Source organism: Oncorhynchus tshawytscha, linkage group LG16, assembly GCF_018296145.1.
Source record: "Oncorhynchus tshawytscha isolate Ot180627B linkage group LG16, Otsh_v2.0, whole genome shotgun sequence".
Lineage (NCBI taxonomy): Eukaryota > Metazoa > Chordata > Actinopteri > Salmoniformes > Salmonidae > Oncorhynchus > Oncorhynchus tshawytscha.
In genome coordinates, this window is record NC_056444.1 from 18,356,510 (window position 1) to 18,378,134 (window position 21,625).

The 21,625-nt window shown below is 44.9% G+C and overlaps 1 protein-coding gene across 1 annotated transcript in view; it reads left to right on the forward strand.

Annotated features, from left to right (window-relative positions):
* The window catches only part of LOC112216508 (polycystic kidney disease 1 like 1), a 41,646-nt gene that overhangs the window by 14,374 nt on the left and 5,647 nt on the right, over positions 1-21,625 (forward strand). Inside the window, exons 25-50 of the mRNA XM_042298642.1 lie at positions 116-239; positions 416-608; positions 702-758; positions 1,739-2,017; positions 2,143-2,403; positions 2,489-2,602; positions 2,697-2,848; positions 2,948-3,048; positions 3,307-3,367; positions 4,675-4,812; positions 5,456-5,542; positions 5,720-5,927; positions 12,158-12,264; positions 12,474-12,693; positions 13,724-13,897; positions 13,973-14,159; positions 14,312-14,406; positions 14,549-14,922; positions 15,076-15,160; positions 15,347-15,535; positions 15,637-15,755; positions 16,570-16,680; positions 16,800-16,923; positions 16,999-17,082; positions 19,308-19,456; positions 19,781-20,015. Of these exons, the coding sequence (XP_042154576.1) occupies positions 116-239; positions 416-608; positions 702-758; positions 1,739-2,017; positions 2,143-2,403; positions 2,489-2,602; positions 2,697-2,848; positions 2,948-3,048; positions 3,307-3,367; positions 4,675-4,812; positions 5,456-5,542; positions 5,720-5,927; positions 12,158-12,264; positions 12,474-12,693; positions 13,724-13,897; positions 13,973-14,159; positions 14,312-14,406; positions 14,549-14,922; positions 15,076-15,160; positions 15,347-15,535; positions 15,637-15,755; positions 16,570-16,680; positions 16,800-16,923; positions 16,999-17,082; positions 19,308-19,456; positions 19,781-20,015 (4,028 nt within the window). The remainder of the gene's footprint in view (positions 1-115; positions 240-415; positions 609-701; positions 759-1,738; positions 2,018-2,142; positions 2,404-2,488; positions 2,603-2,696; positions 2,849-2,947; positions 3,049-3,306; positions 3,368-4,674; positions 4,813-5,455; positions 5,543-5,719; positions 5,928-12,157; positions 12,265-12,473; positions 12,694-13,723; positions 13,898-13,972; positions 14,160-14,311; positions 14,407-14,548; positions 14,923-15,075; positions 15,161-15,346; positions 15,536-15,636; positions 15,756-16,569; positions 16,681-16,799; positions 16,924-16,998; positions 17,083-19,307; positions 19,457-19,780; positions 20,016-21,625) is intronic.

Below are 21,625 nucleotides of genomic sequence, written 5' to 3' on the forward strand. Positions count from 1 at the left end.
ACTGCAGTTAAAGGTTAACTCTTATTTTATTATACTGTCCAGAGAGGAATATAGCAGACACTCACATTGTTTTGAATTTCATATCTTTATTGACACTGTGTCCCTGTTGATCCAGTCACTATCTATACAGAGGTCCGGAACAGGTTTGGAGCAGCAACTGCACCCTGTCCTGTAACCGTCACAGTCCACCCCAGCTTCATCAGGAACACCTCCTCTAACTACAACCCTGATATGGAACTGTAAGACTGACTGACTGCCTGACTGACTAGTTGACTGACTAACTGATTGACTGACTGACTAGTTGACTGCCTGACGGACTGACTAGTTGACTGACTAACTGATTTATTGGTTGATTGGTCATTGGTTTGATTGATTGATTTGAGGCCTCTCTCTCTTTCTCTCTCTCTCTGTGTAGTTTTGAGTCAGGTTTGAGGAACCTGTCTAATCTGGTCCAGTTGGGGAACAGTGTAGAGATCCGTAACTACATCATCCTCCTGTCCAGCGTCCTCAACAGACTCAGCCAGGACCCCACAGCCAACACACACACTCAGACACACACACGCACCGCACTCATCAACGCTGTTTGTCAGCTCGACATCAATGACCAGGTACACACACACACGCACTCGCACGCACGCACACACAGACGCACACTCAAAGTAGAGTGTCTAGTAACGATCAGTTCTTGTGTGTGTCCCTAGCGGTCCATGACAGACAACATCTACATGCTCAAAGACCTGATGCACCTCACCCACCAGGTAAGAGACCCTTTACATGGGGTCAGAGCTTTATATGGCTCTGCATAGAGATGTATGCAGGATTGATGTATAATACATGATGTATTAACAGTGTGGTGGTGGTGGGTCATGTATAGGCTATAAGATGATTGATGTATATAATATGTATTAACAGTGTGCTGTTGTCCCAGGTATTGTTTTCCCGTATCAGTGTGGTGGTGGTGGTGGGTCATGTATAGGCTATAAGATGATTGATGTATATAATATGTATTAACAGTGTGGTGGTGGTGGTGGGTCATGTATAGGCTATAAGATGATTGATGTATATAATATGTATTAACAGTGTGCTGTTGTCCCAGGTATTGTTTTCCAGTATCAGTGTGGTGGTGGTGGTGGGTCAGGTATAGGCTATAAGATGATTGATGTATATAATATGTATTAACAGTGTGCTGTTGTCCCAGGTATTGTTTTCCAGTATCAGTGTGGTGGTGGTGGTGGGTCATGTATAGGCTATAAGATGATTGATGAATATAATATGTATTAACAGTGTGGTGGTGGTGGTGGGTCAGGTATAGGCTATAAGATGATTGATGTATATAATATGTATTAACAGTGTGCTGTTGTCCCAGGTATTGTTTTCCCGTATCAGTGTGGTGGTGGTGGTGGGTCATGTATAGGCTATAAGATGATTGATGAATATAATATGTATTAACAGTGTGGTGGTGGTGGTGGGTCAGGTATAGGCTATAAGATGATTGATGTATATAATATGTATTAACAGTGTGCTGTTGTCCCAGGTATTGTTTTCCCGTATCAGTGTGGTGGTGGTGGTGGGTCAGGTATAGGCTATAAGATGATTGATGTATATAATATGTATTAACAGTGTGCTGTTGTCCCAGGTATTGTTTTCCAGTATCAGTGTGGTGGTGGTGGTGGGTCATGTATAGGCTATAAGATGATTGATGTATATAATATGTATTAACAGTGTGCTGTTGTCCCAGGTATCGTTAGCCAGTGCCAGTGTGGTGGTGGGTCATGTCCAGTCCATCTCAGACCTGTTCCACCAGCCCAGTATTCCTGTTCCCTACCTATTGGACAGCTGGACCCTCAACACTCTGGTCACACTGCTGTCATACAGCCTGCAGGCCACCCCCACTACTAATGATGTCAGGCAAGACCAGGCCACTGCTGATGATGTCATACAGGCCACGCCTACCCTCAAAGAACAGGCCATACAACTCACGACTGACAGTCTGCAGACTACTGATCAATTACTACTGGTGAGATTCTCTCTCTCTCTCTCTCTCTCTCTCTCTCATTTCTCTATCTCTCTCACATTTCTCTCTCTCATCTCTCTCTCTCTCTCTCTCTCTCTCTCTCTCTGACCCTCCTCTCTGTGTTTTAGAAATACATCCTGTTCAATAAGGTCGAGCAGCACAACGTGACCACCAGTGTCATGGACCTACAGACCACTCACCACCACCGTGGTCTAACCACAGTCATCAGCTCTGGCTCGGCCACCTTCTACCTGCCTGACTCCCTGGACCTGGTCCTGTACGGTCGTAGGAGGAGAGAAACCGCAGATGGAACACAGAGTCTCTGTGTCCTCAGCCAGCTGACCACGTTCACACACAACCTCTACCTCTGGACCAAGACACCTGTACTGGTGAGATACACACACACACTTGACATCGAGATGATGAAGATGATGATGATGATGATGATGATGATGATGTGTGTGTGTCTTTCAGCTGAGTGGGCCAGTGATTGACCTGACTCTGTACAACTGCAGCACAAGGAGAGAGATTCCAGTACGCTCGCTCTCCCAACCAATCAACATTGAGTTCCCCAAAACACCTAGAAATGTAAGCAATCACTTTCTGTTTGGGATGATGGACAGATTGCCTGCGTGTGTATGTGTGTGTGCATGCGTGTATGTAACCTTTCATCTCCCCACAGGTAAGTTCTTTATCGGAGTTCACTCTCCTGCGTAGCCAGGTGAACTACCACGTTTTGAACATTACCCAGCAGGCCTTGCAGAAGGCCATACTGGTCAGTGTGGAATTCACGCGGCCCCCCAACAAGACCTTTCCCATCATGCTCCTCTTCAGGTGTGTATAAGCCTTTGAGTACAGCTTCAAACCTTCCGTTTTAGAATAGACAATTTCCTCAATTCCCATATTATGTCAGTTAATTGTGTGTGTTCTCAGGATGTTTGAGAGGCCGACCCCCAGCTTGTATCACATCCACAGCATCTATCACTGGGACGGAAACACCACTTACATCACCCTGCCTCCATCATACCTCACTGGTTAGTCTCGTATCTCTCTTTCACTCTCCCCCACTTTCTCTCTCCCTGTCTCTGTCTATTTCTCTCTCTCTCTCACCCCCACCAAACCCTTTGTTTCCCTCGCTCCCTCCCTTGTCTCATTTGCCATATCACATCATCTGCCTTTTGTTGTTTATAATTGAAATGATATTCCCTTCTGTTTAGTCACCGTGATTGCATGCTAATGCTAATGCTCCCTGTAACATGAGGATGATAAAGTGTTTCATATGTTCTGTCCAGCTGCAGGGACAGGCTACCTGGCTCTACTCAACGCTGACTACAAAAAGACCCCCAGACACAAGTAAGTAGCAACATCATCATCATATTATTATTATTTTACTTGAATAACCATAGGAAATGTTATCATTTCTACTTAACTTCTATTGTCCTCCAAGAGCAGCTGGATATTATCCTCACATCTATTTTGTTCCTCTGTGTTCTGTTTCCTCTATGTCAAATCAAATCAAATTTTATTGGTCACATACACATGCTTAGCAGATGTTAATGCGAGTGTAGCGAAATGCTTGTGCTTCTAGTTCCGACAGTGCAGTAATATCTAACAAGTAATCTAACAATTCCCCAATAACTACCTAATACACACAAATCTAAAGGGGTGAATGAGAATATGTACATATAATCTGATGGGCTTGAGAAAGTAGCTGTTTTTCAATCTCTCGGTCCCAGCTTTGATGCACCTGTACTGACCTCGCCTTCTGGATGATAGCAGTGTGAACAGGCAGTGGCTCGGGTGGTTGATGTCCTTGATTATCTTTTTGGCCTTGCTGTGACATTGGGTGCTGTAGGTGTCATGGAGTGCAGGTAGTTTGCCCCCGGTGATGCGTTGTGCATACCGCACCACCCTCTGGAGAGCCTTGCGGTTGAGGGCGGAGCAGTTGCCGTACCAGGCTGTGACACAGCCCGACAGGATGCTCTCAATTGTGCATCTGTAAAAGTTTGGCAGGGTTTTGGGTAACACGCCAAATGTTTTCAGCTTCCTGAGGTTGAAGAGGCGCTGTAGCGCCTTCTTCACCACACTGTCTGTGTGGGTGGACCATTTCAGTTTGTCAGTGATGTGTACGCCCAGGAACTTAACTTTCCACCTTCTCCACTGCTGTCCCTTCGATGTGGATAAGGGGGTGCTCCCTCTGCTGTTTCCTGAAGTCCGCGATCATCTCATTTGTTTTATTGATGTTGAGTGTGAGATTGTTTTCCTGATACCACACTCCGAGTGCCCTCACCTCCTCTCTGTAGGCTGTCTCGTCGTTGTTGGTGATCAAGCCCACTACTGTTGTGTCGTCTGCAAACTTGATGATTGAGTTGGAGTCGTGCATGGCCACGCAGTCGTGGGTGAACAGGGAGTACAGGAGAGGGCTGAGCACACACCCTTGTGGGGCCCCAGTGTTGAGGGTCAGCAAAGTGGAGATGTTGTTTCCTACCTTCATCACTTGGGGGAAGGGGGGCCCGTCAGAAAGTCCAGGACCCAGTTGCACAGGGCGGGGTCGAGACCCAGGGCCTCCAGCTTGATGATGAGCTTGGAGGGTACTATGATGTTGAATGCTGAGCTGAATGTTGAGCTGTAGTCAATGAATAGTATTCTTACATATGTAGGTACATGAGCAGACAAGTGAACTATACATTGAGACTGGAGACCAGCCAGTGTCTGTCCTGGGACCACCAGGAGGGCTGGACACACACCAGCTGCACACCTCAACTAGGACTGACCTCACACACCAGGGTCAACTGCAGGTAACACCCAGTCACACACACACACACACACACACACACACACACACGTTATGTTCTTCTATCCTAGTGGGGACCTCAAATGAATTTCCATTAAAAATCCTATTTTCCCTAACCCCAAGCCTAATCCTTAACATTACCATAAACCTAACCTTAACCCATAACCCGAATCCAAACCCTAAACCTAACTCTCCCCCTAACCCTACCCTCACCCTAATCATAATCCTAAACCTAACTCTCCCCCTAAACCTACCCTCACCCTAATCATAACCCTAAACCTAACTCTCCCCTAAACCTACCCTCACCCTAATCATAACCCTAAACCTAACTCTCCCCTAACCCTACCCTCACCCTAATCATAACCCTAAACCTAACTCTCCCCTAAACCTACCCTCACCCTAATCATAACCCTAAACCTAACTCTCCCCTAAACCTACCCTCACCCTAATCATAACCCTAAACCTAACTCTCCCCCTAACCCTACCCTCACCCTAATCATAACCCTAAACCTAACTCTCCCCCTAACCCTACCCTCACCCTAATCATAACCCTAAACCTAATTATAACCCACAATGGAATGTTCCTTGTTTAACTGTCCTCACACACACATGCTGTATACACGGACGCAAACACATGTGTGTTCCAGTTGTAGCCACTTGAGCCCATTGACCGTGGTCCAGCAGCAGATCCAGAGCAGCCATGACGACTCAGCAGACCTGGCCCAGTTCATCAGGTCAGTCAGACCACAGGACGGCGGATTTGTCATTTCAATGTTCATAAAGAGGGAAGTATGAGTGTTCAACTTAATTATGGTATTTTGCCATAATATGTCTCTTTCTTTTCCCCTCATCAACCCCTCCCCCTTTCACTCTCTCTTTCTCTTTCTCCCTCCCCATCTCTCTTCCCTCAGTCTCCCCAGTGATGTGACGGTGGTGTGTGTATGTGTGGTGTGTGTGTGTATGTATGCTCTGGGCATGGTAGTGTGTAAGAGAGCTGACCTCATCTCAGAGAGGAACCAGGGAGTCTACTACCTGTCTGATAACGCTCCTTCAGACACACACCTCTACTCTGTTACTATACACACCGGTCTCCGCTCCTCACCCAGCATGACCGCCAAGGTATAGTACGCTTTCCCCCCATTATCCAGAACTCTCCCTTCTTCCTCTCTCCCTCTCCCCATACTCTCTCCTTCCCTCTCTCCCTCTCCCCATACTCTCTCCTTCCCTCTCTCCCTCCCTCTCTCCTGTCCCATTATCTTCTCTGTCCTTCTACCGTTGTCCTCCCCTATCCCTCTCTCAACCAATTGGTTTGACACAGATTCTGTAACTCTCTTCCTCTCCCCATACTCTCTCCTTCCCTCTCTCCTGTCCCATTATCTTCTCTGTCCTTCTACCGTTGTCCTCCCCTATCTCTCTCTCACCCAATTGGTTTGACACAGATTCTGTAACTCTCTCCCTCTGCCTTCATTGACCCTCAGATCTCTGAGAGCATAGGATAGGTGGAAGCTGTATACTGTAGCTCCACATTTATCAAGGATGCAGCAGTTAGGATTGTTGTCACTTTACATCACTGACGGTAAACTGTCAATGATGAGAAGAGACTCATCTGGCTTTTCTAATGCGTATTTATTGGTTAGAGAGGAACATTGGGGTCTTTAACCCCAGAACGGTTCACATCAGAAAGTTGAGCACGGTGCGTTATAGCACTGTGCTGCCTTCACATACAGATGTAGGATCTTAATTTGATCTAGTTTGCTACAGCAGGATATTAAGCCGAAAGCAACAGGAAATGTGAATTGTTATGTGGATTATAATTCATTGACATTTTTGTAGGGGTTAATACATTTTTTGTGAGGGAAAATGAAGTCTGAAATTTCAAAGTGGAAATGACAAACTTCAGATGCCTTTTTACACCTCAAATGCACTACAAGTTCAACATTTCCTGTACTCATTATACCCATCGTCCTAGTCATTATTATACCTCATTCTCTTGTGGTAAAAGTTGTGGTAAAAGTAAACAGCCATCTATTGGTCATTGTGGAGCTCGATGGCAGTGAATGTGATGTAGTAGACTCCTCTCACTGGTGCTGTGAAGATTACCTGCATCAGAGGAGAAGCAGGGAGACATCAGCAAGGCATTGTTAGTAATACTGCCCTGTTGCTGGATTCAGTTTGTATAACTGAGCCTGTCTGGAGTGCCAAACAGGTGGGGTTTGCACTTTTGGGACTATCCCATAGGTTACATTGTACAAAGCAAGCTCAATCAAGTGCAGCTAATGTATGCAGCTAACACAGGTCTGGTGGTCAGTACCTGTAGTTGGGCTGTTGGCCTTGCTGATCTTGGTGAAGACTTTACTGGAGGGCCAGTAGGAGGCACTCTTTCCTCTGGTCTAAAATAAATATCCCAATGCCCCAGGGCAGTGATTGGGGACATTGCCCTGTGTAGGGTGCCGTCTTTCGGATGGGACATTAAACGGATGTCCTGACTCTCTGTGATCACTAAAGATCCCATGGCACACTAAGAGTAGGGGGGTTAATCCCGGTGTCCTGGCTAAATTCCAAATCTGGCCCTAATATCATCATGGCCACCTAATCATCCTCAGCTTCCAATTGGCTCATTCATCCCCCCTCCTCTCCCATGTTACTTTTCTCCTGGTTATTGCTGTAAATGAGAATGTGTTCTCAGTCAACTTACCTGGTAAAATAAGGGTAGAAAACCCTGAACTAAACCTCTAGACCAGTGGGGTGTCAGTATTGAAGGGTCCTACAGCGTTTGAATCTGTCAAACCAGCAGAGAAGGCCAGCTTTGGTCTGTCTGTGAACACAGGAGAGTCAACGCACTCATCATTTTCTATCACGTACATTTGTTTTATTTGTAGGGTTGTTGCTGGTACTTCTTTTGGATGAACCAAATACATCTTCATGTTCATACATAGCGGTGCTTTACCTGTATTGTCTTTCTCCAGCTCCTCCACCTTGTTCTTCTGGAGCTGCTGTTGAGTAGTGGTGATGCTCAGCTCCTCTCTAAGAGCCGTCATCTCCTTTTTCTGCTCCTCCACCTTGTTCTCACTGGCTGTCACTCTGGCCCCCATGGCTGACAGTTCAGCTGCTACAGTTGGAATTAAGGGAGTTAATGGAACAAGTAAATTATTTCACATCATAATGAACAACATTAGCTTTTACATGTCTGCTACTACCTGCATTCTTTCGTTCCATGCTGTTCGGCTCCATGCTCTGTTCCACCACCAGCTCCGGCACGTTTCCCCAAAACGTTCTTCAACGTTCTTGAACAGACTTTGAGGTAGTCTACATTTGCTCCGCTTGGTGGGTGTGACTGGTTATGGCTTGAAGCAATGTGACGTATTTGAAGGGCAGCGATGCATTGTGAACCCACAACCTAACCCCTCCCCGTTTTTCATCTGGTCGTTCTGAAAAGCACTGTTTCCGTTTCATTGAACGTTGCATTATGTTTTTTTGCACTGAACGCAGCTCTGGGGACTTTTCTTCTCCAAAATGTAGGAAAAGAGAATGATGGTGACACCATTCAAATATAATTTTTCCCTCCAAAAATGAGCCTAACAACATTGGTCCCTATTATCATGCTGGTGTGTTATTTAGCAATAAGAATAAGCATTATCACCTGTAGCCCAAATGATGCAGCATAGTGGCTATAAATAAATAGCATGGGATTGCCCATCTGTATTTTTGCTTATCTTAGCTAGATCAGTGCTTCCCTAATGTTTTCTGTCATGGCCTCCTTTGATCATGGGGGAATATCATCATTCAGAAATGGTACATCTTCAGATATTATGTAGTCTGAGGCTCAGTGCCCTTCGTTATACACTCACAACGTTGTGAGCCAATGGATTAGAATTTAACATACAGTAAGTCTCTTACGTAAGTTGGAAAAACAAAGCCAAGTATTCTGATGAGGTGAAAAGCTAGGTGAGTTAACCTCATAGAAGGTCTTCAGAATCTGATTCTGGAATACGCTGTGGGAAGTTAAATGGGTGTCCTGGGATGTTAAACGGGTGTCCTGACTCTCTGTGATCCCGTTAACGGGAGCGATATGACAACAGACAGTCAAAGTGTAGTGCGCCAATATTAAAACATCAAACATCTCATAATTAAAATTCCTCAAACATACATGTATCTCATAGCATTTTAAAGCTATTCTCGTTGTTAATCCCAACACAGTGTCCGATTTCAAATATGCTTTACAGCAAAAGCACCACAAATGATTTATGTTAGGTCACCACCTAGCCACTGTCACGACTTCCACCGAAGTTGTTCCCTCTCCTTGTTTGTTCGGCGGTCGACGTCAACGGCTTTCTAGCTACCACCGATCCATGTTTCATTTTTCCTTTTGTTTTGTCTGTTTTACACACCTGGTTCCCATCTCATGATTATGTTCCTTATTTAACCCTCTGATTTCCCTTTCTGTTTTGTGCGTGATTGTCTTTCGTGTGTTGGAGTTCGTATCCTGTTTTGTATTTGTTTTATAACGGGATTTTTGTTCCGTTCTCGGATGGAGTAAATACAGTGATTTTACTCTTACCTGTGTCCTGCGCCTGACTCCTTCGCTATCCTCTAGATAGACCCTGACAGCCACAGAAAAACACAGCCATTTTTTTCCCTAACAGCCAAAGAGAGGAGTTTCAAAAAGCACAAATAGAGATAAAATGAATCACTAACCTTTGACGACACCATTCTATATACTTCCGGCCCGTCCTTGGACACTGTGCTATCTAACCTCCAAACAAGCTTCAATGCCATACAACACTCCTACCGTGGCTTTCAACTGCTCTTAAACGCTAGTAAAACCAAATGCATGCTTTTCAACCGTTCGCTGCCTGCACCCGCACGCCTGACCAGCATCACCACCCTGGATGGTTCCGACCTTGAATATGTGGACATCTATACCTGTACCTAGGTGTCTGGCTAGACTGTAAACTCTCCTTCCAGACTCATATCAAACATCTCCAATCGAAAATCAAATCAAGAATCGGCTTTCTATTCCGCAGCAAAGCCTCCTTCACTCACGCCGCCAAACTTACCCTAGTAAAACTGACTATCCTACCGATCCTCGACTTCGGCGATGTCATCTACAAAATTGCTTCCAACACTCTACTCAGCAAACTGGATGCAGTTTATCACAGTGCCATCCGTTTTGTCACTAAAGCACCTTATACCACCCACCACTGCGACTTGTATGCTCTAGTCGGCTGGCCCTCGCTACATATTCGTCGCCAGACCCACTGGCTCCAGGTCATCTACAAGTCCATGCTAGGTAAAGCTCCGCCTTATCTCAGTTCACTGGTCACGATGGCTACACCCATCCGTAGCACGCGCTCCAGCAGGTGTATCTCAGGTGTATCTCACATCCCTAAAGCCAATACCTCATTTGGCCGCCTTTCGTTCCAGTTCTCTGCTGCCTGTGACTGGATCGAATTGCAAAAATCGCTAAAGTTGGAGACTTTTATCTCCCTCACCAACTTCAAAACATCTGCTATCTGAGCAGTTAACCGATCGCTGCAGCTGTACATAGTCTATCGGTAAATAGCCCACCCATTTTTACCTACCTCATCCCCATACTGTTCTTATTTATTTACTTTTCTGCTCTTTTGCACACCAATATCTCTACCTGTACATGACCATCTGATCATTTATCACTCCAGTGTTATTAATCTGCAAAATTGTAATTATTCGCCTACCTCCTCATGCCTTTTGCACACAATGTATATAGACTCTCCTTTTTTTTCCTACTGTGTTATTGACTTGTTAATTTTTTACTCCATGTGTAACTCTGTGTTGTCTGTTCACACTGCTATGTTTTATCTTGGCCAGGTCGCAGTTGCAAATGAGAACTTGTTCTCAACTAGCCTACCTGGTTAAATGTGGAGAAAAAAAATAAAACAAATAAAAAAATCTTCATCAGATGACACTCATAGGACTTCATGTTACACAATACATGTATGTTTTGTATGATAAAGTTAATATTTATCAAAATATGAGTTTACATTGGCGCATTACATTCACTAGTTCCAAAAATATCCAGTGATTTTTGCATAGCCACATCATTCAACAGAAACACTCATCATAAATGTAGATGATAATACAAGTTATACACATGGAATATAGATATACCTCCCCTTAATGCAACCGATGTGTCTGATTTCAAAAAAACTTTACGAAAAAAGAAACCCATGCAATAATCTGAGACGGCGCTCAGAAGTAAAAAAAATCACAATAGCCGCAACGATGGCGTCATCATAAACAAGAAATTACATGATAAATATTACCTTACCTTTGATGATCTACATCAGAAAGAACTCCAGGAATCCCAGGTCCACAATAAATGTTTGTCCAAATACTTTCTTTTGTTAGCGCGTTTGGTATACATATCCAAACACTCATTCTGGTCAGCATTACATCGGACAAAAACTTCAAAAAGTTATATTACAGGTCGAAGAAACATTTCAAACTAAGTACAGAATCAATCATTAGGATGTTTTTAACATATAGCTTCAATAAAGTTCCAACCGGAGTATTCCTTCTTGTCTTCATGAGCAATGAAACGCAAATGGGTACCATGAGGAATAAGCGTGATCAGAAAATGGCTGCTTGATGGACACCTGATACATTCTGCTCTCATTCACTCCCACAACACCATAGAAGTCTCATTAAAATGTATATTATTGGTTGACATCTAGTGGAACCCCTAGGCAGTGCAACATCATTAATATCTCAAGGGGATTTCATTGGGGACTCTGGTGAATACATACAAAGCTCAGATTTCTCACTTCCTGTTTTGATTTCAACATTTTGCCTGCCATATGAGTTCTGTTATACTCACAGACATCATTCAAACAGTTTTAGAAACTTTAGAGTGTTTTCTATCCAATACTACTAATAATATGCATATATTAGCAACTGAGACTGAAGAGCAGGCTGTTTACTTTGGACAACTTATTCATCCAAGCTACTCAATACTGCCCCCCAGCCATAAGAAGTGAACAGTAGGGGGGTTAACTCCATAAAGTTCATAGTTACATGTGTTTGTTTAGTAATGAGACCTGTCCTTTCATCCTTATGTTTTGGTGTGTCAGTCTCTGTGTATATGTGCCACCTGAATGTGTAATACTGTCTTTTACCCTCATATCTCATTCAGACACAGGCACAGACAGACATACACACACTGCAAATACACACTGCAAATACACACACTGGAAATACACACAAAACCTGTCTTTATCAAGTTACTATTACAACATGTTCACCTCATTACATACCTTTTCCTGAGCAAACCTAGCAGAATTGTCTGATGTGTGTGTTTGTGTGTGTGTCAGGTCCATATCGTGCTGTATGGGGAGGATGGGGTGTCACAGACCAGACAACTACATGACCCAGAATGCCTTCTGTTCAGAAGGAACTCCAGGAACACCTTTATACTGAGGTACGAAACAACATTACAGCTACAGTCTCTGCCTTTACAATGCACTACTATACCTCTCCGTTTTCGTTTACTATGAGAACTGTTGTGTCATCAGTCAGCTCAGCCAGGCCAGCCAGCATGTGAAACCCTCCGTCCCTAGCAGCTGTAGCCACAGAGACAGAGACACCCCTGTACTAATCCCATGTTACTGTTTGTGTGTCTTTCTGTAGTACTGTAGACAGTCTAGGCCCTCTGTGGGGGCTGCACCTGTGGCATGATAACACTGGCCCCTCCCCCACATGGTACCTCAGACAGGTGGAGGTGTGTGAGGTGAAGGGCAAGGGGCGGAGCTGGCTGTTCCTAGGCCAGTGCTGGTTGGCTGTTGACGAGGGTGACAGACAGGTTGAGAGGAGACTCAGGGTTTGTGATCAGGGGCCAGGATTCACCAAGGTAACACACCTGGATGCACACGTGTACACACATGCCATACGCACGCATACGCACACACACACACGCGTGTGTGCACGTACACACACACACACACACACACACGCGTGTGCGCACGTACACACACCACACACACACACGCGTGTGCGCACGTACACACACCACACACACACACTCACACCAACAGTTGATTCCCATTCAAAATTCTATTTTCCCTCTACCCTAAACCTAATCCTTACTTCTAAACCTAACAACCCCTAACCCTAATTCTACCCCTTACTTCTAACCCTAAACCTAACAACCCCTAACCCTAATTCTAACCCTAAACCTAACAACCCCTAACCCTAATTCTAACCCTAATTCTAACAAAGACTGAAATAGAGTTTTTACAAATGTGGACCGGCAGGCAGAATATCCTCACTTCTCTTCATTTTAGTTGGTTTACTATTCTTGTGAAGACTTCTGGTACTCACAAGTATAGTAAAACGTGAACACACAAACTCATTGTCTAATGATGTTCTTATGTCATGTGCTCTTAATATGTTATTTTGTCATGTGTTGTTGTGTCATCTGCTCTTAATATGTTATTTTGTCATGTCTTGTTATGTCATCTGCTCTTAATATGTTATTTTGTCATGTGTCGTTGTGTCATCTGCTCTTAATATGTTATTTTGTCATGTGTCATTGTGTCATCTGCTCTTAATATGTTATTTTGTCATGTGTCATTGTGTCATCTGCTCTTAATATGTTATTTTGTCATGTGTCATTGTGTCATCTGCTCTTAATATGTTATTTTGTCATGTGTCATTGTGTCATCTGCTCTTAATATGTTATTTTGTCATGTGTCATTGTGTCATCTGCTCTTAATATGTTATTTTGTCATGTGTCATTGTGTCATCTGCTCTTAATATGTTATTTTGTCATGTGTCATTGTGTCATCTGCTCTTAATATGTTATTTTGTCATGTGTCATTGTGTCATCTGCTCTTAATATGTTATTTTGTCATGTGTTGGTATGTCATGTGTTTGTGTAGCTGCTGTATCTGAAGTTGTCAGAGTACCTGTCAGACTTCCACCTGTGGTTGTCTGTGTACAGTGGTCCCTCCCCTAGCGTGTTCACTCACACACAGCGCCTCAGTGTGTGTCTGCTGCTGCTGCTGGGGTACATGTGTGTCAACACGTTACTCATATCTGGCCTCGATGACCAAGTGAGTCAATCAATCAATCAATCAATCTGTCACTATGGGCAACTACACTATCCATAATGCTGTGTGTTGTTCCAGTACACCTCAGAGCTGGGCATCATCGACGTGTCTACCGTTTCCCTAACGATGGGGTTGCTCAGCACGCTGGCTGTGTTGCCCGTAGCGTCCACGCTGTCCTTCCTGTTCCGTCAGCGTGAGGTCAGAGTAAAGAGGTCAGAGGTCAAACAGGACATGGTCAGACTGCCAGACATCTACTCTATAGAAGGTAGAACACACACACACATGCAAGCACTCACTATGGCCTGCTATGGTTCTTTCTTGTGGGTGGTTGAGAACAGGTGAAAGTGAGGGAGTCAAGTGATAGATCTCTGCTCTCTCTCTATCTCTCTCTATCTCTAATCTCTCTCTTCCCCCAAGCTGATGCGCTGATTGTGAGTGACTGTGTGTTTGACTCTCTCTCCTGGAACAATCTGCAGCAGTGTGCACAGGAGGCCTGGAGGAAGAAATATGAGGTGACACACTCTTCCTGTTCTTACACACATTTGGGAAAATATGTGTTTGGCTTCTATTAGATTTCCATTTTACCTATTAGATATTATATTTGTTTACTTAATATTAGCTATCATGTTCCTCTCTCTATCTCTCATGTCTCAGGGCTCAGTGCCGAATAAGGATCTGGTAACTCAAAGAGGAGATCTGGTAATACGGGGCAGTCAGGATCTGGTAAGGGATCTGCTGACCCAGGAGAAAGTCTCCTCAGATTGCAACTCCAGTGGTTTTGACAACAGCTTGCTTGGCAGATTGCTAGGCAACAGTGTCCCAGACAACAACAGCGTTAGCAAGGAGAGGGATCATAACCTCAACGATAGCTCCAAACTGCTAGGCAACAACCAGGTGGGCAACAGTACCAGCAGATGCTTAGGGGGCAGGCTCAGCCCTCTACCCCGCTGGAGTCACCTCCTAGCCTGGGTACTGTGTTTGGCCCTGGGCCTCTCCTCTCTAGTGGTCACTATCGTCTTGGGGATCAGGTTAGTACATAAGACAAGGTAGCTATCATACTGTATTATAGAGTGATACAAATGACTACAAGTGATACATTTGGTACAAGTTATTTACCAGGGCGTTATTGTTTTTGTGTGCGTGTGTGTGAATGCGTGTGTATGTGTGTGTGCGTATGTTAGGTTCAGCAGCAGTAAGACTTTACTGTGGATCCATTCTGTCTTCTTCTCCCTGCTCTCCTGTGTCTTCCTCATCCAGCCAGCCGTGGTAAACCAAACCCCAACGAACAAAACACAAACCCAACCTAGCATGAACCCCAACTTAACCCAAACCCAGCCAAACACAAATATAAAGCTAACCTTTGCAAACCAAAAGTGGTTGCCATCAATAATTAACTATTGACTTACTCAGAAAAACATTGATGGAATTGGTCTGTTTGATTTTCTTTTCTAGATCCTTGTCGTGGCTGTGGTGGTCTCCTTCTGGCGCAGGAAGCGTCCGGACTTCTCAAGTTTCTCAGGAGTTCCTGGGTTTCAGGCAGAAACTCTGAAACTGTGGACCCAAGATGGCTCCTGTGTCCCAGAGCTCTTCCTGCTCAGCCCTCCTCATCCGCCCCAGGAGAGATGCTCTCACTTTGACAGGGTAACAACATCATCCTACTCTAACAGATGATCAACTGCTCTGGTTGTATTCCATATTATTTAAGAATATATTAAGACAAGTCTTTGCTGTGTTATTGACAGGTGCTGGCGGCCCGTCAGAGGGCTCGGTATCTGCGTCTGGTACGCCCACCCACTTCTGGGGAGCTGAGGAGGACAGGGGGGAGGAAGAGGAGAGAAACACTCATTCGCAAAACACTCAGGTGTGTGTATGTGTGTGTGTGTGTGTGCCTGCGTATATATGTGTGTGTGTTTCTGACCCAGTCTGGTCCCTCCATAGGGAGAGGACAGTGTGTTTCTGACCCAGTCTGTTCCCTCCATAGGGAGATGACAGTGTGTTTCTGACCCAGTCTGTTCCCTCCATAGGGAGATGACAGTGTGTTTCTGACCCAGTCTGTTCCCTCCATAGGGAGACGACAGTGTGTTTCTGACCCAGTCTGGTCCCTCCATAGGGAGATGACAGTGTGTTTCTGACCCAGTCTGGTCCCTCCATAGGGAGATGACAGTGTGTTTCTGACCCAGTCTGGTCCCTCCATGGGGAGATGACATTGTGTTTCTGACCCAGTCTGGTCCCTCCATAGGGAGATGAAAGTGTGTTTCTGACCCAGTCTGGTCCCTCCATAGGGAGATGACAGTGTGTTTCTGACCCAGTCTGGTCCCTCCATAGGGAGATGACAGTGTGTTTCTGACCCAGTCTGGTCCCTCCATAGGGAGATGGCCGTGTGTTTCTGACCCAGTCTGGTCCCTCCATAGGGAGATGACAGTGTGTTTCTGACCCAGTCTGGTCCCTCCATAGGGAGATGGCCGTGTGTTTCTGACCCAGTCTGGTCCCTCCATAGGGAGATGACAGTGTGTTTCTGACCCAGTCTGGTCCCTCCATAGGGAGAGATGGTCCCTCCATAGGGAGATGACAGTGTGTTTCTGACCCAGTCTGGTCCCTCCATAGGGAGATGGCCGTGTGTTTCTGACCATAGGGAGATGGCCGTGTGTTTCTGACCCAGTCTGTTCCCTCCATAGGGAAATGACAGTGTGTGTCTCCATGCTGTTCCTCCTACTGTGTGTAACCTATGGCAGCTCCTTTAGAGACCAGTATCACCTCAACCATGCCGTCCGAACACAGTTCACCAGGTAGGAGGGAAACAGGAATATTATCCCTTGTATCTGCAGTTTGTTGCTTGTTGTTAGCATATTCATATGTATACATTTTCACGATCAGTATGAAACTATTTTTTTTCAACATAATTTAGGAGCCCACATAACCCCTTCATGTCCATCCAAACACATGAGGAGTGGTGGAACTGGACCTTAACCAGTGTACTGGATGGTCTGAACTGGGACACCTGGTATAACAACATATCAGCAACTGGGAAGGTGTGTGTGTGTGTGTGTGTGTGTGTGTGTGTGTGTGTGTGTGTTTTACACCCTCTTTATCTCCCCTCATGACAGGCAGGTGCTGTCCAGGGAACATGTATTCTGATAGGAGAGCCCATCTTGAGGAAGATTGATGTTTCCAATGCATCCCAATACCAGGTAAACCAGGGGGAATGGACACATCTCATTTAACTGACCGGAAAAACACTGGGGACCGTTAAATGTTGACGTTTAAATGGCTAGGAATTACTCTGTTTTTTTATCCTCTGTAAAACTGCAGGTTCACTTGTCCACCAGCAGGGGGTAGTGTAGTCAACATGGAGTGTATTTGAGGAATTCAAATCAAAGGAAATTACATTTTCACATGCGCCAAATACAACTGGTGTAAACTTTACCGTGAAATGTGTATATGAGCCGATTCCCAACAATGCATATTTAAAAAGTAAGAACTTTTTCAAAAAATACAAAAGGAAATAGTAGCACAATAAAATAATAACGAGACTATATACAAGGAGTACTGGTATTGAGTCAATTAGCAGGGGTTAGAGGTAGTTGAGGTAATATATACATGTAGGTAGAGGTAGAACGTGACTAAGCAATCAGGATATACAATAAACAGAGTAGCAGCAGTGTATGTAAAGAGTATGAAGGAGTGTGAAAGTGTCTATGTGTGAGTGTGTGTGTTTTGTGTGTGAGCGTATGTAGTCTATGTATGTGTGTGTGTTGGAGTGTCAGTGTAGTATGTGTGGGTAGAGTCCAGTGAGTGTGCATAGAGCCAGTGCAAATAAAAAGTTGGTCAATATAAATAGTCACTACAGTCTGTAGCGCCGTACATTCAGATGCCAAGCAGTTTCCATACAAGCAGTGTTGTAGCCTGTCAAGATGCTCTCAATGGTGCAGCTGTAGAACTTTTTGAGGATTTGAGGGCCCATGTCAAATCTTTTCAGCCTCCTGAGGGGGAAGAGGCGTTGTCATGTCCTCTTCACAACTGTGTTGGTGGGTTCGGACCATGATAGATCCTTAGTGATGAGGACACCGAGGAACTTGATGCTCTCAACCTGCTCCACTACAGCCCTTTCGTTGTGAATGGGGGCGTGCTCTGCCCTCCGTTTCCTGTAGTTCACGATCAGCTCCTTTGTCTTGCTGACGTTGAGGGAGAGGTTGTTGTCCTGGCAGCACACTGCCAGGTCTCTGACCTCCTTCATATAGTCTATAGTCTCATCGTTGTTGGTGATCAGGCCTACCACCTTTGTGTCGTCTGCAAACTTAATGATGTTGGAGTCGTGTGCAGCCACACAGTCGTGGGTGAACAGGGAGTACATGACTAAATCTGCACCCCTGAAGGGCCCCCGTGTTGAGGGTCAGCATGGTGGATGTGTTGTTGCCTACCCTCACCACCTGGGGCCCGTCAGGAAGTCCAGGATCCAGTTGCAGAGGGAGACGTTCAGTCTCAGGGTCCTTTGCTTAGTGATGAGCTTGGAGGACACTATGGTGTTGAACGCTGAGCTGTAGTCAATGAGCCAGTAGGAGGCACTCTTTCCTCTGGTCTAAAAAATATCCCAATGCCCCAGGGCAGTGATTGGGGACATTGCCCTGTGTAGGGTGCCGTCTTTCGGATGGGACGTTAAATGGTTGTCCTGACTTTCTGAGGTCATTAAAGATCCCATGGCACTTATCGTAAGAGTAGGGGTGTTAACCCCGGTGTCCTGGCTAAATTCCCAATCTGACCCTCAAACCATCACGGTCACCTAATAATCCCCAGTTTACAATTGGCTCATTCATCCCCCTCCTCTCCCCTGTAACTATTCCCCAGGTCATTGCTGCAAATGAGAACGTGTTATCAGTCAACTTACCTGGTAAAATAACGGATAAATAAAATAAAATAAATAAAATACCTAACCTTAACCCTTACCTTCACCATTCAGAGTTAATACCTAACCTTAACCCTTACCTTCACCATTCAGAGTTAATACCTAACCTTAAGAATTCGGAGTTGATGCCTAAACTTATCCTTAAACCCTTCGATATTTTACGTTTGGAACAACTTCAAATTTGGCATTTCAGAAATGCGGATGAATGTCAAATTCTGATGTGAGACTGTGAAAGCTTGTTGAATTTAAACAGGTTAACTTGGCGTTCTTGGTCACAGGGACTATGGTGGTCTGCTTGAAACATGTAGGTGTTACATACACAGTATTGCAGTACAGCTCAGATTTGACTGTCTGTGCAATGTGGAATCATAATGTCTATGTATTCCACATTTAATTTTGCTGTGAGTGGTCTACTTTCTTTAGAAACTAGAAAATTAAGTTATTGTCTGTGTGTTTGATAGCTAAATGTATCCTGCTGGGTGAACCCATAACTAACCTCTGACCTCCCCTCAGGTGCCTCCTGTAATGGCGACCTTGTTCCCAGAATGCCTCACGGAAAGATTCTCTGGGATGGCGTTACCCATGGAGGTCGGACTTTGTCTCTGCGGTCAACTCCAGTGTTACACAGGAACTGGGACCACAGTACGACTGGGTCTAACACGGTCAGAACACAACACAACCACTCAGCACCATTATCTCAAAGAAACTACCATGTACATGAGTAAACAGACTTGAACTTTTTTCACATCATGTATGTATCACCAGGCTGTATCATAACCGGCCGTGATTGGGAGTCCAATAGGTCGGCGCACAATTGGCCCAGCGTCGTACTGGTTTGGCCGTTGTAGGCCGTCATTGTAAATAAGAATTTGTTGCCTAGGTAAATAAAGGTTAAATAGCTTTTTTAAATGTCTGTTAAATAGTCTGATAACAGAAACCATGTTGCTGATGTCACCCTGTCCTCTCTGCTCTAATTTAACGCCCAGGTCAGAGTTTGTGTCCAGGCTAGAATCCCTGAGGTCCGCTGGCTGGCTGGACAGACTAACGGTAGCCATGGCAACCCAGTTCACCCTCTACAGCCACCCCACCAACCTGTTCAACAGTGTGAACCTGATGGCCGAGAGATTACCTGGTGGAGCTTTGCACACCTCTGCCCGTGTCCAGTCAGCTAGGGTCTACCATTCACCTACTGTATGGGACTACTTCAGTATGGCATGTCAGGTAACACCATAACACTCCTAGTCCCTAACTAACCTCTACCATGTCCCCTAACATCTAGCCCAGTGGTGGGAAAGTGTTTGGCTAGAGGGCCACATAGGGACATTTAATAGTGAAGACATCAAAACATGTACGAACCAATTTTTTTTAAACAAATCAATATATATTTGGGATTTTAGATTCTTCAAAGTATCCACCCTTTGCCTTGATGACAGCTTTGCACACTCTTGGCATTTTCTCAACCAGCTTCACCTGGAATGCTTTCCCAACAGTCTTGAAGGAGTTCCCACATATACTGACCACTTGTTTGCTGCTTTTCCGTCACTCTGCGGTCCAACTCATCCCAAACCATCGCAATTGGGTTGAGGTCGGGTGATTGTGTAGGCCAGGTCATCAGATGCAGCACTCCATCACTCTCCTGCTTGATTAAATAGCCCTCACACAGCCCGGAGGTGTGTTGGGTCATTATCCTGTTGAAAAACAAACAGGATTGCATATCGCTACAGAATGCTATGGTAGCCATGCTGGTTAAGTGTGCCTTGAATTCTAAATAAATCACAGACAGTGTCACCAGCAAAGCACCATCACACCTCCTCATCCATGCTTCACGGTGGGAAACACACATGCAGAGATCGTCCGTTCACCTACTCTGAGTCTCACAAAGACACGGTGGTTGGAACGAAGAATCTCAAATTTGAACTAATCAGACCAAAGGACAGATTTCCACCGGTCTAATGTCCATTGCTCATGTTTCTTACCCCAAGCAAGTCTCTTCTTCTTATTGGTGTCCTTTTAGTAGTGGTTTCTTTGCAGCCATTCAGCCATGAAGGCCTGATTCCCACAGTCTCCTCTGAACAGTTGATGTTGAGATGTGTCTGTTACTTGAGATGTGTCTGTTACTCTGTGAGGCATTTATTTGGGCTGCAATCTAAGGTGCACTTAACTCTAATGAACTTATCCTCTGCAGTAGAGGTAACTCTGGGTTTTCCTTTCCTGTGACGGTCCTCATGAGAGCCAGTTTCATCATAGCGCTTGATGGTTTTTGCGACTGCACTTGAAACTTTAAAAGTTCTTGAAATGTTCCGCATTGACTGACATTCATGTCTTAAAGTAAAGATGGACTGTCCATTCTCTTTGCTTATTTGAGCTGTTCTTGCCATAACATGGACTTGGTCTTTTACCAAATAGGGCTATCTTCTGTGTACCACCCCTACCTTGTCACAACACAACTGATTGGCTCAAACGCATTAAGAAGGAAAGAAAGTCCGTATATTAACTTTTAACGAGGCACACCTGTTAATTGAAATGCGTTCCAACACCTCATGAGTGTGCAAAGCTGTCATCAAGACAAAGGGTGGCTACTTGGAATCATCTCAAATATGAAATATATTTTGAATTGTTTAACACTTCTTTGGTTACTACATGATTCCAGAGAACCCCCCACATTCAGTCAGATAGCGTCTGGTCTTCCATCCACTGTCACACAGGACTACTAGCAACAAGCAGTGAGAAGTGAACTGTGAGCAGTGAATTGTAAGCTGAGCTAAAACAGAGGCCCATTCTATTAGTCTTATCTCAGACATGAAGGCCAATGATATCTGAAGGTGAATATG